This window comes from Asterias amurensis, chromosome 8 (assembly GCF_032118995.1).
Source record: "Asterias amurensis chromosome 8, ASM3211899v1".
NCBI lineage: Eukaryota > Metazoa > Echinodermata > Asteroidea > Forcipulatida > Asteriidae > Asterias > Asterias amurensis.
Window position 1 is genome coordinate 4,778,381 of NC_092655.1, and position 17,448 is coordinate 4,795,828.

The 17,448-nt window shown below is 37.8% G+C and overlaps 1 protein-coding gene across 2 annotated transcripts in view; it reads left to right on the forward strand.

Annotated features, from left to right (window-relative positions):
• Nucleotides 1-1,055: 1,055 nt before the first annotated feature.
• LOC139940355 (protein FAM53A-like) overlaps nt 1,056-17,448 on the forward strand; it is a 96,821-nt gene continuing 80,428 nt past the window's right edge. For both annotated transcript variants that reach the window (XM_071936569.1, XM_071936570.1), the window contains exons 1-3: nt 1,056-1,222; nt 7,640-8,015; nt 15,111-15,186. In XM_071936569.1, the coding sequence (XP_071792670.1) occupies nt 7,851-8,015; nt 15,111-15,186 (241 nt within the window). In that variant the 5' untranslated portion in view covers nt 1,056-1,222; nt 7,640-7,850. The remainder of the gene's footprint in view (nt 1,223-7,639; nt 8,016-15,110; nt 15,187-17,448) is intronic.

The following is a 17,448-nucleotide window of genomic DNA, read 5'->3' on the forward strand; positions in this document are numbered from 1 at the left end:
ATAAAACAGTTCTATCATCAAGTTGCTGAGAGAGAAGGACCAAGATTACACTCATGAGGTAATTAGATGGTTTTCCTGTTTAAAAAATACCTCCATAATTCCATTGTTTCTGCTGCAAACTACTTTTATTCAAGACTGAATTGATGTAGGTCTGTACAACCAGGTACATTAGTTTAGCCTAGATACAAGATTATCTGGTTTGAAGCCAAATACATTATAGTATTATTAATTTTCTTTGCCAGTCTATCCGCCAATATTTTTATGAAGACTATTAAGAAGGTGCATAGCGCCCCCAACGTATCAAAATGGCTAATGTGCAAGATACAGAAACTACAAAACCAATTTGGTCAGCTGTAAAATTTATGATGTACAAAAAATACTTAAACGCTTCTAAGAATTTCCACTCAAACATGAACGTCGTGGTTACAAATTAGTTTACTTTTGATTTAATGTCTTTGGGTATCATAGCCGAGGGGGTCACGGTAACATTACTATCATTGGGGGCGGGGCACTTTCATTTCCCCTCCTAATTATTTTTTTGTGACAAACGATTTCAGGCCGAAAAGGGAACCGAATGGATATTAAACGTAGGCCTACTGTCTGAAACTTATTGAAGCTTAACTGATTATCACCATGCCCGAGTAAGTATAATCTTATTTTTGTTTTATTTATAAAAGAAGAAATTTGATAATTATGCAGAATTGCCGGTTCGTGGATCATTCACGCACGACAGTCAGATTCTTCTGCCAAAACACGCAAAATCATTGGACAACAATTCTGACGTCATTTATAAACAGACACAACCACTTTGTAGTAGGGGTGGTCAATTGAAACTTAATACAACTACCTCTTCTTTTAACATTTTAAACCTTGTCTTTAAGCATTTATTTTGTAAGTTGAACAATAGATTATGTCTAAAAGAATCATTATTATAGTTTATTTAACTTCTATTGAATGATATCGTAGATTTGTAGATGTTTTTATGGAACTAAACACTGTGACACTGTTGACATTTGTGTAGCCCAGCATGCAGGGATATCCATTCATTAATTTCGTCTCTCGCATAAACACACGTACGGACCGGACGTACGTCGACATCAAGGAGCAACTCTGCATAGAGCATGCATGCACAAAACTACGGCAAAGAAGAACTGCCACTTGCCGCTCGGATATCGTGCGTGGAAGTTGTTGAATGGAAATGGCTGGATCTTGCAAAGTTGAGGTAATTTCTAAAATGATATCCATTATCAAAATGTATGTGTGGTTTGTTTTTTAATTGCCGTGTGAGCTCTAGAAATGTTGCTTTGCAGAATAAATTACAAGTATGTTCATGAAACGTATCCATGTCAACGAGCGAGAGCAGTTCAAAATGTTGTCGAATTGCTTTTCTTCAGCGACAGATCACACTAGTGACTAACTAACTATACTAAATTATAGTAAGTATAATACTCCTACACTGCAGAAGGCATTGCCTTGGCGTCGTATGAGGGAGCTAATCCAGTTCCAAAATGGCTGGATATTTCTTTTAGGGTTTGACAACCTTCCATACGTGTTGTGTGTAGTCGTTTGGGGGAGGTTGAGCCAACAAAAAGAAAAATGGACTCCATCTTGTGTGAAGGGGGGGGGGGGGGGCACATCAGGTCTGGTGCACATGGCTGGTTTGATGGTTTGACCATGGTGTTTGACCATTATTTATTATAGAACATGGATGGCATACAGACAGTACAGAAAGTGATCACCCTGACCCGAGTTCTTTAAATAAATTAAATGTTGATGATTTAGTGAAAATTTGTGTAATTTTGCAATTTTGCAAGTTTCACCTTTTATTTTTTACTCCGACTCAGTTGAGTTTGTTATGGCCATGCCCATAAACACATTTGTCATGTGTGTGCCACTTTTACGAATTATTGTAAATGTTAGTGGAGTGTTCTACGACTCTGTGTCTACTCTACATTTTTCTGAAAGTTTGTAGTTTAAAATTGTGAAATGTTGCACCCTAAGGAAATGTGATTTGTTTGGCCCCAGTTGCCTTCTGACCTTTGACAGCTAGTATGATTCTATGCAAATAACTCTGATGAAAGATTTTATATTTTAAATGTATGGGAATAAAAAAAATTCTGTTTGAAATTCTTTCAAATACATGGTTAAGCCTGTCTTATGATTATTCAATGCATCACCAAAAGCACAGAGATTCGTATTGCATTCCCCTTTTGTGAAAGATAATTGTACTGTAATTAGTCAATTCGGAAAAATGTTACCACCTCGCCACAATTTCTTTACGTTTTTTCTCTGTCTTTTCCCTGGATGTATGAATGCAATAACCCATCCTCTAAGGTTAGAAAGCAGTTCAGTATATTTGAGCTTATTTAGGGTGGATAAATTGGTGGCATGGTGCGGAAGATAAGTTATTATTAATTTCCGAGAATTATTGTAACTATGTGGCGTGATCATGTAGGAAGTGATGATAATTGATGATGCATTAAACCATATTAAACATTGTTTTAAAAGGCTGTGGTCTAGCCAGTGAGGTATGTTTCAGTGATAACCCACAATGTATGAATGAATGATGAAGACTACTGGGCCTGCAACGTGGCCTGACATGTGCAATGCTAGCATGTACATCTACTCCCATGTCTACATCTTTGTGGATCCATAGTATGGTACATGGATACCCCACAGCTAGCTGCACAATTCTGTGGCTGTTGATTTGAGACTGCTTGGTCATGGAATGGCATGGACAACATGCACTAGACAACATTCATGTTGTACACCCAATCCAACTACAGACTAGACAGGTACTGGTACACATTGATCATGCTTGAATGGGTTCCCTGGTGAACTGCACCATGTAATACATTACTAAGCACTATGATACTCACTTCGTGCATACTGCAATTGTACTGTGGAGTTGTACAGTATGGTACTGTACATGGTACATCCAAAAGAATTGTGCTTTTAATGTTTATTGCCTGTTTTTTTTGAACTATTTGGAAGTTGTGTAGCTGTTTACTTGTGTTACAAGAGTATTATTACACTGACAACTATCAAGGTAGCACACATGGGTAAAGAAATATGCCCTACACATTTACAACGTCCTTCCTCCATGTTATATGCATGGTTTTGCAAACTGTACACATGTGAGTGTACATGTACAAGGTACAATAAAAAAAACTGAGTACAGAGATACATCAAACATTCAATGAATAGTTCATACAGTGTATGACAAAATAAGGTATAGGGCCCACCATCTTTTGAAAAGAATTTCTTACTATTGAGGCAATATAGAACCTTACGATCCATAGGCCTACATAATTAACTGCATTGTTTGGTATACATGTACCTACAGTATTCATCCTGACAATTTAGTTTAAATTCAGGAAACAACGTTGGTCTAAATACTATGATTTTTCTAGTTTTTATAATTGCATGCAGGCCTGTATGCTTTGTTTTTGGAAGAGCAAAGACACCAATGCATTTTTACCTTGAAAGGGCACCCTAAGAAGTAATTTGACATTTCTATTGTACATGTAGGCCTAGGCCCTATGCATTTCAAGGGCACCAAGGCAATGACTAATGGGGCAAGGAGGCAATTACCTTTGGTGATTTCGTGAAATATCAGGCCTGTGCTTGCAAGAACAGCCCCCTCTTAATCATGCTTGCAAGAACACCCCCCTCTTATTTTAATCAACAAAAATATTTAATTTTCAAATATCAGGAATGTGTTTATTTTCCCTCCAAAAGTTCGCACCCATTGTTATGCCAGAGTATAATTTTCTCTGAAACACAATTCCCTGTGTTGCATTTCATCTATTTATCTTTCGACTTGTTTACACTGTTGGCTGCAACATATCCTATAAACCTGGTGATATTTGTTCAAGTTAAAGCCATTATACACTTTCGGTACAGAAAAGAAGTAAAAAAGTTCACAGATTTACAAATAACTTACAGGGTTTACAAAAGGTAATGGTGAAAGACTTCTCTTGAAATATTATTCCATGAAATGCTTTACTTTTTGAGAAAACATTAAAACAATTTAAATTCTCGATAGCGAGAATTACGGATTTGTTTTAAACACATGTCATGACACGGCGAAACATGCGGAAACAAGAGTGGGTTTTCTCGTTATTTTCTCCCGACTCCGATGACCGATTGAGCCTAAATTTTCTCAGGTTTGCTATTTTATATATAAGTTGTGATACACGAAGTGTGGGACTTGGACAATACTGTTTACCGAAAGTGTATAATGGCTTTAACAACAACAATCACTCTTCCCACCAGTGCAGCATTCTGCCTGCCACTAGGTGGATCATTGGCCTTCATAATTGCCAACACACCCACCAAGAGGGTCCATGGCTCACTACACATGTGCTAAAATCCACAATAGTCCAGGTCATGTTGCTGTTTTTAGGATTGCCAACTGGGTAGACGGATTAAAGGGTCACACCACTCACTCTTGGGTGATGAAGTTTGTGGCCCAAACTAACTGCTCCAGGGTGGGACTTAGACCAGTGAATACCTTTGTACTTTACCTTGTTGTGATTTCTGTGTGGATACACGAAAAAATAACATACCCCAAAAAGGCCGCTTATTAAAAATATACAAATACAATCAGTAGTTGTAAACTTTCACACAGTGTGCCTCGAAGTGTAAAATGCTTTAAAATTCCAACAAGTAAATCTGCCACAATATTTTGACTGTTTGGACAGAATAACTTAAATCATAGGGATGGTTACAACATTGTTGGTAATAACTTGATGACATTCAAATTGAAAGCTCAGGGGTCTCCGTGACATGGTAAGAAAAGTAGGGATACCCTAATGCTTTCCCTTTAAGTACATGCACTCATTTCTTTAGTGAAATGTTACATTTCCCGGCCAAAATGTTTTCATCAAGCACTGTTAGTGTTAGGAATAGAACTTTTCCCAAATTTCTACTGTGTAAGCATTTTTGGGGGTCATGATTCATTGATTGTCTTCCAAAATAAAGACATTCAGCATCATAATATTCTATTAGTATTAGAATAGTGATAAGAACACCATGGAAAGTATGCTTGCAAATGTTGTGATGTTGAGTATTTTTAAAGGAAAATGCCTGTTTAGTGTTGGATTAAACCATAGTAAACAAGACTGTCATGCGCTACACATTTTGCTGCAAATTATGTCATGTGACGGTATCTGGTATTCCTGTGTGTAGGCTATTAACAGCAATACATGTATGATGTACTCTAAATTCTCACTTAGATTATTCTGTCTTTCAAGGCTTGCTTTGATTATCAAGGCTTGCTTTGATTACTTGATTTGAAGGGAGTTAGACAAGATGGCTGATCCATGAATCAGCCTTTCACTCATTGTCCATGCTGTCTATGCGAGGAGTGTATGGGATACACAGTGAAGCATTGCACTGATGTTGTGTATTGAGGCCCAACTGCTGTGTGTCTGTTTGGTCATTGGGTCCTTTTTATTATGCAAAATGACCCTCTGGACTGAACTGCAAGCCCAAGTCCAGTCTGCACTCCTGCAATCTGTTTAGTGTCGGCCAAATTGTAAATCAGCATCCAGGTCTATCATTCTCTACCTTGTTAGGTTTTGGTAGGATTGAACTACGTGCATAATTTTTTTGTAAATTTGGGTTTAATGAACACTCTGTGTAGTGGTAAACAAACCGTGCCAAGGTACGGTACGGTACGGTGCTTTCTTTTAATGTCAATGACGTACTGTTTATCATGGTATAAGTCATTCATTAGTCAAAATCTAATGTTGCAACCTTGTAACTTTACAAAGTTTTAACCTTTAGGTTAAAACACAGTACCTCAGGTAAGTCCAACCATGGAGGAAGAAATTAAGAAGAAATTTCTTCCTCCATGTCTCCAACTGAGATCTCATCAAGTCAAGTAAAATCTCATAGAATATTTGTAGGCCTCTACACTCTAGATTATTACCGTAGATGTTCTACAATCACCAATTGTGCAATATATATTGCACTTCTTGTATTTTGTGAAATTCAGTTCTGTTTTGAGAAGACATCCTTGCATAAAAAATGTAGGCCCTTCATAAATAACATCCTTGAGAATCGTGTTAACACAATTTTGCATTAAAATGGAAGTGGAAAGAATTTGTCATCTTTGTTCACAAGTTGAGACTGAAGTATTTGTTGCAGCTGGCTACATGGTATTCATAGTCTATTTCAAACGGACTGTGAAAAGCAATTCAGTTTGTATTGTTGTCACAAATTATAGTGAGCCTGCATGAGAAAAAAAATTGTCCTCGTACAGTGTACATGGTGTAATGCAGAAAACAGGCAATGCAAGCAGAACAAATATGTAGAGAGAGAAAGAGGGAGAACAGGGCATGCTGCAAACTGGCAGGGACAAAGGTTTCGGCTGTTCGTACCATGTTTGTACCCCTCTATGTGCCAAGGTGTATGGTATCTACCCTGTGGATCTGAAAATTTCCTATCCCCTCCAAGCTACATGCACACACACTTCTCATGGCCAGCTGATTATTAAATATTACAAGCATTCCATGCCTGTGAGTTTACCCTGGTTTTAGTGTTATTCAATCTTGCCAAAAGTGCCTTCGTGAAACAGGCCATAGAGATAGGAACCAAACTCCATGGAATTCTTATGTTTGCTTGCTAGTTGGTTCTGAAGTGGTGTGCACATGCCATTGTGTGCTTATGTCAGGGTTTAAGTTGGTTTTCTACAATCGGGTTGGTCCAAGTACCTCCATGGTCCAAGTGTCTCTAAAAAAAACCTTAACCCAAAACAAAAACTGGGACAGAGCAAGTGAGAGGTTATGGATTGTTGAACCTTTCCTTGGATTAAAGTTTAAATTTCAAGTTTAGCATTTTCATTGTAGAAAGGAGCTTCAAAAGAACTATTATTCCCACCTTGTGTTCAGTCTGCTTGTGTTTTGTACAAAATAATGTGTTTTCTGATGTTAATGTACAATCCAGAGTGATAAATGTTCAGCAGTATCTCTTCCTCATCATGTAGTTCATACATTTATCAGTGCAGTAATCAAACATTTTAGTTATAATGAAGTATGGCCATTCAAACAAACTAGGACATGGATGCCAATATTATTAATACCTCCACATTTTGCAGGGAATTTTTGTTGATTTCCTTTCAACATTGAGGTTGTTTTTCAGAGGTACTTGTCTTCTTTTATAGTCCGGAGAAGTGCTTGAAACAATCTAGGTTATGTCAACCTCCAGGTTGTCATTTTGAAATGCATGTACAGGAACTATACCAAAGTTGTCCAGTGTTGTTTTTTCCTTTTTAATGGACATGATAAATTACATTAACGGGCATGGTTTGTTACTGATTCCCGGTGTCACAAGTAATTATTATCTTTCAGCTGTTCTCTTCAATATCTCAATTGTATTTGGAATGCAGGTGTGCTAATAATAGAATGACATGCCTCAATATAACCCACGGCACCCAAAGCAATTGCCCTGTGCTTTTGCTGTGATGCCCTTTGCAAAGTAAGTTCCAATACAATTTTGAATTTTCCTCAAGGAAGTCAGTGCCCCTTACAACCGGGAAATTGCTGTGCCCCTTACAGAACAAATTAAGGGCTTCTAATGAGATTATTTTGGTATACCAAGTCATTCAACTACTATGTTTTGCATTTTGCAGGGAATTATGCAGTAGCGGGGAGGCTTCATGCCCCTGTCAGCAAGAGGTAGGCTCCAGCTTCATTGGGTGGCTCTGATCTCCAAGGTGTTGGCCAGTTCCCCATGGAAATTCCTCAGGGTAGCTACCACGGGGCCCACTACAACAGCGGGTGCTGGTGTGCCTAGTAAGGTGTTTGGAGATAAATTGGAGGTGTTGTTCATCTGGTGTGTACATGTATAGCAGGGACTGCTGTCTGCCTGGCGGGCCAGCCAAACCTGTTTCTGGACTCGTTGATATTCTTCTTGCTAGCCGCATCAACTTTGATGCATGTAATATGGTGACGGTGATTACTGAGAAACTGCAGAACCAGTCGCTGGACGATGTCAAGTTTGCAGTAGTAAGTATTTTCAAATTTGTTTTTCTCTAAGTTCTAAAGTTGCATTTGTACTGTTTGTCTTGGGGTGAACCTACTGTACAATTCCGTTTGATGTTTGACTGTATGTACCGATGTAAAAGTTAACATACAGTACATTTTGTGTCATTACCTGTATTGCTGTTTACCATGCAGTTATTTTTTAAGCAACCAAAAGAACAAGAGCGAATCCTCTAGTACTTTTCTTTTATCAAAGTTCTATTGTAATCAAGAGAGTTCAAGATCCTGTAATCCCCAACATGCCCAATACAGTACTGTTTACTGTGTTCCAATGTAGTGCAATGGCATTCCAAGGTGTTTAACCCCCACTGGTAATCTTTAGGGGTCTGTTCTTGATTTATGTGGAGAAGACACAAAAGGACACCAGGAAAAGGACAACAGGTCTACTGATGGTGTGTATTTGTGGGTCAATTGTTATGCAAAGTTAAATTTTGAATAATTGATGGGTGTGGTGTTTCCATGAACATTAATCTAGTTAAGCCGTTTCTAACATTTCATGAAAGTATTGCTCAAACTCACCCAACTGTACAACAACCAATAGCCTAATCAGCACAAACTTATAAGCTGGAATTTGCTTGATATTTGAACCAATTTACTCAAACTACTCTTTGAAAGAGTGCCACAATGATAATTTTGCAAAACAAACAAGGATAGCATCCTACTATGTATGGTTTTTTTTAAATATAAGGTGGAAGTGATCAATCCAACTTTTTTATGTGGATAATGAAAACACAATTAAAATTAGTTTCTCTTTGAAATATGAATAACTGGTATTTGAATCTCAAAGTGCAAACCAACACCCCTGAGGGCAGATGCAGTGTTATTTCACATGTCCCAAGTCCCTGAAATATTTGTAGAATGAGCTCAGCAATTCAATTACTTGATTTACTTTTAATACAGCCAAATCTTTGTGTAGGGGACACCCAAGGGGGTGATGAAAAATATCCCCATTGCTCAGTGTACAAGTGCCTGATATATCAGAAGATTTAAAGGACTCACAATGGAACTGTCCTCAGTAGCATGGGCGCAAGTAGCAGGTGCTTGCTTTGTCCAGATGCCTACATTAGTTCTGCTGTAGATTTTGATTGTGTCTCCGAAAACCCAACTTTTTTCCCCGGCTGCCAGGGTGATAAGAGTTCTTTCATGAAACTCCTCGTATAAGAATGTAGCTTTTGTTTGGATTATTATCAAATAAAAAACGTACTGAGTTGGTGATATAACCTGAATGGCTAATATGTCACCATTGTTGTATTGATTTTAAGTATGCCGCCAATTAAACCGTAATTTTGTCCCAAAGTGCTTCAGAAAATGTCAGTCTATAGAATGGCTCTTGCCTATTATGTTTAGAGTTGCATGATATAATTGGTTTGCATGGTTGCATTTTAAATTGTTGACGAGGACAATGTCAAATTTTCAGGTTGAAATGCGTATAATTATTAAGATCTGCACATACGTGACTGTCATACATTTGTACTCGATGAAAGAGCACCAAAATATTTTGTGATTTTTGTAACTCTTTAGATATTCGTCTCGTTATTAATTTTCAATTAAACTCGAGGGCAGCGAATTAATCTGCAGCACACACTCACAGCAATTGCTGTGGTGTGTGGTGCCTTGCGCTTTAACTATGGTGCCCTTTGCAAGGTTTCACTTCAAATTGACTTTTTCCTAATAGAAGTGCCCCTTTAAAGAAAAAGCTGTGCCTGTTCAAGAGCGAAGTTCAATGCCTGAACAGAACTCATCATGGTTATGGTTCGTGTTGGAACAATTCAATGAAACTGCTAGTTTGAATGCTGCTGGAAACTAAAACAAGTAATCAGAGACTGTTTGTCGCCAGCCTCCAAAACCCGACTTTTCATTTCAATCCAGTGTGATTTTTAGTGATACTTATCCAGCCAACAAAATGACATATTGTTGTGAATCTACAATAACTTATAGGCCCCCTAGTACTTGTATGTGAACACAATGCAGTACTCCAGTGTTTGTTTTGGCACAGTGCGCCAACAAACACAACCTTTGTGGTTGTAAGGTTTCAAACAGTTTTGGTCATTGCTGCGCTGAAAGATGTTACTATGAATTTGAGTGTTTTTTTTTTAAATGATACTGATTCACTGAGGCAGCAGAAGCAATTCCCTACCATGTGTCCCTCTTGCCTTGGTGCCCCTCGAAACATTCCCCCCAAAATTAACAATTTCCTCATACATGTGCCCTTTACAACGGAGAAAAAACATTGGACCTGCTATGCAATGAATGTACAGTAAATGTTCCTTGTTTTGGCACCTGAAGTGTATTTCTGAAGTTGAATCCAATATAGTTTTCAATTCTTTATGAAACCGGTTGATACAAATGTTGAAGGGAAGTACACTAGACAATTTGTAGCTGTAGCAACTTCCCAGCAAGAGCATGAGCTATGTTTGCTCATTTATTCATTAATCATAGCAGGACACATTCCCTGAGGTGCCAGCATTGACAACGAACTATTCTTGTTTAGATAAAAGGGGGGGGGGGTTAAGAAAAGAAGAGATGTTTAATAATATGGCACCACTGCCTTTTAGAATTATCCCGGTGAAATCTTGGCTCTCATTGCTTTCCTTTAGGCATTCAGTAACTTGCCTGGAGTGAAATTTTACACGTCTAGTGAGTTCTAGTTGTAGAAGATGAATTATGGATACTGGCGGTGCAATCTGATGGAGAGAAGCGGCTTCTTGCAAACACACATTCATTGGAACGGTCTTACAATTTATTTCCAGCAGCGCTGAATGAAACTGACAATCAAACACCTCGCACTATACAATCTTCTACAGATTGTTTCCATCGTTTTTTTTTGTTTTCATCGTTTCACTTCCATTTTATAAATTTTCTTCCCGAACACAGTGTGAAATTGAAAGTAGGCATGCGACTTACCCAAAACAATAATTTGCGCACTGCTGCAGCACTTCAATCACAAAACAAGTGATCATTAACTAGTAGAAGGAAGAATGCCTTAAATTTATTTTGTTCCAAAAAACAAATCTAAATAAATTAAATGATAATAAATCAGGTCTACTTTCTGAAATAGTAGGTGCTTTTGAGTCCAAGTAGCTTTGTAAATCCTTTGCTCTTTATGAATTCATTGAAATTAAAAAGCTATGGAGCATTTGATTATTGTACACAAGTAGGCTACAACAAAACAAAACAGCTCTTTGACATTGGATTCCTTGGAGCAGCAAAAGCAAAGGTATTACTTTGTTCCTCCCACATTGTAAGAAGAATTTGGCGTAATACAAGTGTAGTTAATAATATTTAATAAAATAAAAAAATATAAAAAAGTTGTTATAAGCAGCAGCTGCTTTTGTTTTGATAATCAACCATTGGAAACTAAAGTTCATTGTCTTTAAATAATGCCATTGACCGGACTTTTCAAGCTTGCATGCAGAACAGCTATTAATTCACAATTTTTTATCTTTCATTGCTTATGGGAAGTTTTATAACCTGAAATTTCACTCAAGCGTGACTGTAATCAATTTAAAAAAAAAGTCCTGCTGTGCAAAGACCAGAACCATTTGTTTAAAATTATCAGAGATTTGCTCTTTCTTTATGCGTGCGTGTAAAATTTATTTGGGTTTTTAGTATTGGGGGTGTTGATAAAATGATACTGTTGTGTCCCTTTCCCCCCCCCTTTTTTATGGGGGGGGGGGGTGTTTGTTGGCACTGCATTCCATTCATTGTTATTGTCTCTATGCATTACAATGAATGATCTTGGGCTTGATACTGCATGACTGTTTGGTTGAGTATTTACAGTAGGCCCCTATTCATAAACTATTACCAGAGCTTGAAAACCTAGTGTTCTGTAGTCGAACTAAGACCAGACGTTCCTGTTTCACATTCAACTAGGACAAGTTGACATTCCTGTTGAATAAATGCCTTATGCAGCTTTAAATGATACATGAAGGTAATAGCTTAGCAGCTTACCAGCCAAACTACCCAACACTGTAATGGTAATTATTGTCTGTCAACTTGTTTTTATCAGCTTAATGTTGCATGCCAGATACATGTAAGCAATCAACATGATCAGGGATACAAGGTTTCAGCTGGTCAGCTGAATTCCATGTTGCTTGTAGGTTTCTCATCTGTGCCAATGAAAACGGAGAGTCCAAAGTCTTGCTGTGCCTAGTATCATGCTAGTATCATCTGTTTTCTTTGAAAAACCGCAGCTGCATGTCTGCATACAGTAGGATAATAGCAGTGCAATGCGTGGTTACAACAATAGATGAATTGTTATGGATAGGCCATGGAAAGTTATTTTTTGAAAAGGAAAGGCAATTTTCATTTTGCAAAGGGCACTTCCTCTAAAATTGAAAGTCCACGGAAAACTTTTGAAAGAGCATCAAGACTAGGGCAACAGAGGCCATTACCTCTGTGACCTGCATGAATTGAGGGGCCCGACTATAATATTATGAACTGTTCCTGAACTTAAAACAAAGTGTACTTTGGTCTGAATTGGAGACTTTGGAAAGCACAAATTCATAGTACACATTAGTATGGAAGCAGACATGCATTGTACATGTACCAGGAAATTTTCAATTGTTTATTTTGTTTTAAACACGTGCACATTTCCAAAAACAATGGATTTACCTGGTAAGTCTGCTGCCACCTATGTTTAGGATGGCTTGCAGCATCTTTAGTCTTATGACTCAACTAGATGCATGTTTTAGGCCCAATTTCACAGAGAACTAAGATTGATCTTACACTTATTTGTGTGAATCAATCTAAACTGATGTAACCAGGTTGTGATGTCATGCTTTCTTCCTCCATGCCATAACTCACTATTGAAAAATGACAACTCATCTTGAGATTAATTTTCCTGCTTTTTGATATAAAACCAAGGGCCCGAATTTCATGGCACTATTTACTGTCAAATTTTGCATTTACGGTGCCCTGGAGAAGCTTGTGAATCTAAAGGACATAAGCGTAGAGCTACGCAGAAAGCTGAGCCACAAGTATAGGCCTTGTACAATTTAATTAAATTGGTTCAGAGTTCATTCAACATGATTAGTGAGGACCACACCCATGTTGCACTCTCCGGTTCCCAATTGGGATATACTTTTACCTTGATTTAGAACAGTTTCTCCTGATGAGGATAATGGTTCCAGATTGGGACACCCTTGGGTAACCATGATACATGTACCTTCTGCCCGTTGTGCATTCATTCAAGGACTGTGTGCACAACTAGTACACATACGCCCCCCCCCCTCACGCTAGTCTTAAACCCCCTTCACATTAGCTGTAGGACCTTTTCATACTAGTCCAATTTCCCAGGAATTTTTCTAGGGAATTTGTGTTGCCCTCTTCACACAAAATTATTAACCCTGTTAAACTCCTGTAAAATAACTTTAAAGTGTGGGAGAAGGGTGTCATAAGTTAACACCAGGGGTTTTCATACTGAGTGTTCACTTGTTGGGGTTTAAAGTTCCCAAGGAATTTGCCATGGTTTATTTCCTTGGAACTGCTCTGTAGTGTGAAAAGGGCTTTACATAACATGGGCAATGCATGATAGTTATAAGCACAATGTGTCAGTTTACGGTGCATTTCTACCGATTTCTCCTCTGTGCCATACAGGTCCAACTTGTTAAACAGCAACAGCCCGCAGGCTAACTACAACCATTGAGACATTGAGCCATTTTAAAAGCAGTTTTTTAAAGCTCTTCCATGAGCCTATTTGACCACTGACAACTGACAAAACCAATAAACTTGGCTTCAAGCTCATAAAAAAAACACTATATTTTTTGACACTTTGCCCTAAGATAACCAAACATCCATGTATACAAAAATTTAATTTTTAATTTCTTTGAGGCAACCCCCACACCCTTATCCCCTATCCTTCGCGTGTGATGTGAATAACTTCCCTCACTAAGGCCAGAAGTGAAAGTTTTAACGAGAGAGTGGTCCATGCACGGTATATTGATCAGTAGGAAGTCAACTACAGAGGCCATACCATCTAGATCAATAACCACGCAGTCTGATAGTGGAGGATAAAAAACAACTCAGTGGCCACAAAAGTAAATTCAACGCTTGCTTGCTGGGCCGAAGGTTGGGTTTTGACAAGCTGTAAATGCTTGCTTAGCTCCGCACAATGGCTTGGTCATTATGGGAGTGTTGTTATTCAAATTGAGTTTTGCTTGTTTAGGATGTAATACTATAGGAGTCTTTGTAAGATTTTTTCTCTTTTTGAAAGTATTTTTTTGTGGATTGGGCTTTATTTCGAGACGACAGTTTTTCTGTTGGTCTGGTCCTCCTACATACATGAACAAGGGAGCAAGGTTCTCACTTTTACTGCATTCATGTCTCTGATGCCACATTAAGAAAAATAAAGCCATTTATATGTTATTCATTGAATTATTTAGCAAAAGTTTACAATTTAAATAGATTGATTGAGTTTGCCTGATTGATTTTCCATAAATTTTATAGGCAGCAGATGTTGGATTGAAAATTCATAATGTAAAATGTAAAGTTACTGGGTCTTTTATTGGCCAACAATGTATACTAAGGAAATGCATACTGATGCATTCGCAATTTTGTTTTTAATTGTGTCATTAATAAATAATTTACTCTGAAGAGATTTGTTTGTAGTATAAATATTTTTTAAATCATCATTGCTAATTTTTCTTGTTGTAGATCCAATAATCAAGAATGTAAAACAAAGATTGAATTTTGTTGTTGTAAAGGTTTAGGTTTTTCAGATGGTTGTTGTTTGGCGACCTAAATAAGAAAATCACCTGCCAAATGTGGCCTTCGCTTGGAGGACCTGTTTGTTGGGGCCACTGGCAAACCACTGATCATTGTTTGTTGACAATGACATTATTATGACAATTTCTGCATTTTCACCTTGGATGGGATTTTTTCCTAATGTGACTTAAAACAATGAGTTTGCAGTGCTTAATAAATGTTTTAGACATTGTGTTCAGGTTAAATGAGTTCTCCTTGCTGTATTTGTTACACCAATTAAAATGCTACTGATGTAGTTTTTAACTTGCAACTGAACTTAAATTGTTTTCTATTTTTTCCCTCTTTCTCTTGTAGATACCATATCATACTCGAAGTAAAACAAAGGCCAGAGTTTGGCAACAGCAGAGCAAACAGAATGTTGCTCTTGCAGGTGAGTTTGAACGTCAACAAAACCCCTATGACTATGTGTATCAATTCCTCTAGTCTTTATTTAATGAACTGTGCACAGATCCTGCCAGAAAAAGAAGGGGCTGTCTGCCAATGCAAGTCGTTTAAGTTTCATGTGTGTCTGTCTATATGATGTAATGTACATGTAGTAATCCTATGTCATGTACAGCATCAAGCTCCTTTATGTACACCTAAACTGAAAGTTCCAGTTTGTGTAGTCTTTGTGTTATTCACAAGGGATATGATAAGTGCTTCCCAAACATTGTACATGCCTTGCCTTTTGCAAGTCTTGACCTTTTCCTTGGTTGGATCTGTTCACGATATTCAAGACTTCCTTTGAGTCTTAAAACTTGGAGCCCTAAGTCTCATGTCATAGGATGCACCTTTATTATTCTGCAACCATGCGCCTTATCGTGTTCCCTATGTGCATTGTTTTTTATTGATAGTGATTCTCATTGTGACCACAAAGGTGCCTGTTTTTTTATTTTTCCCTTCCTTCTGGTTTTTGCTGTGTTGATTTTAATCATAAGGAACAAGATGGAAGCACTGCCATAAAGGCTCCTTATTAGTTTGAAGTGGTGTTCAAGGTAGTGTGAAGTCATAAGGAGGTTGAGGTTGCTCTATTGTGTGTACACATTTGCGTCATTACCTAGTTTACTAAAAAGCATTCCTAGACGAGATGAGGGGAATCATAATTTATGCACCAGTCAAATTTGGCCTTGGGCTTCATTCTGATTTGCATTCAGTAATTTGTCGATACTAGGAAACCAACAGTGACTGCAAGATGAGACATTTTAATCACAACATGTTTCCCCTTTTTCTTTTTCTGCCAAATTTCGATGGAGTAAAAGAAATATTAAAAACTTACAATTCACAAGGAAATAAGAAGCACAATAGAATAATTAAATTCATCCTGGCTTATGTTGAATAGGTCAAGACCAATCGGTCATCCAAAGTATTTAAGCTTGTGTCATCGAATGCAAAAACATACAAAATTAAAAAGGAGTGCCCTTAAAAAAAAAATGCATTTGCGCTTCAAATTCAAACAGGAAGTGAATGTTCTTTGATAATTCTGTTTTCTACATGAAGCATGACTTGTTCCTGTAGCTTTTTTGAAAATGGAAGGAAGTAGAATAACGTACATGCATGAAGAAGAAGAATATTTGCCACTTTCAAAGGTTCTGGGTGAGGACCACTGCACTTAACACTTCCCGTGTCTGTCTGAGAGCTGTGGGGAGGGGAGGTCATATTGCTTTTTCAGGTCACAATCTGATGAAAGACAAGACAAGTCATTAAGAGGCCACCTTACATGGTGAATTTGGTGGCTCCCAAAATAATGATCAGACTCAAAGAGAAGAGAGTCAGACATGTTTTGGAGATAAAATACCCCTGGGGTGGGGGGGGGGAGGGGGGGGGGTCTGGCTCTTAGTATTATGACACACAATGTTAATTAAATTGGGTCCCTTGCATTTAATTTATGCTGTCACAGTGTTTCTGGTGACCATGGTATGGCTGTGCCGGGCAGACAGTGGTAATCAGGTTCATGTACAGTATACACGTAGGCAGACGGCCTTGGGAAAATGATTTCATTCATTCCTCATACCATGACCTTACCAAGGGTGTGTGCTCACCAGGGATCACGCTTTTGTTTGTACTTAATAGTAGTCTATACGACTTATGGACTACATAGTATCAATTCTGTTAATTTCATTCATTCCTCATATCATACTAGATGTTAAGGGTCTGCGCTCACCAGGATTAAACTAATGTTTGTATTATATAGTGACTCAGTGTCAATCCAGTTAACTTTGTAATTTGGTGCCCAGCATGTAAATGTTTTTCTGTGAATTGAGCTTTGCTAGTCAGGAGACCAACCTGAAATGCAATCTGATTTTATGATAATGGATAATGAATTAGGGCTGGCCCATTTATAATGTAGGACTACATCTTTACATGTTTTTTAAACAATTAATACAAAATTTATAAATAAGGAGCAAAATGTGAACATAATTAACGAGGTCAATGAACAAAATGGAAATGAGTATTAGACTGAACGCTCTTTAAAAAAAACCTCTAATGGGCTAATTAAATGGTTTACTGCAGCTAAGAGTTGCTAGACTTGTAAATTAAAAACAGTACTTGTATATAAAATTCAAACACATTAAAGCCTGATACTTTACAGTGGCAACGAGGGCAATTGCGTCCATGCCCCCTCGTCATTGCCTTGTTGCCCTTGAAATGCTCT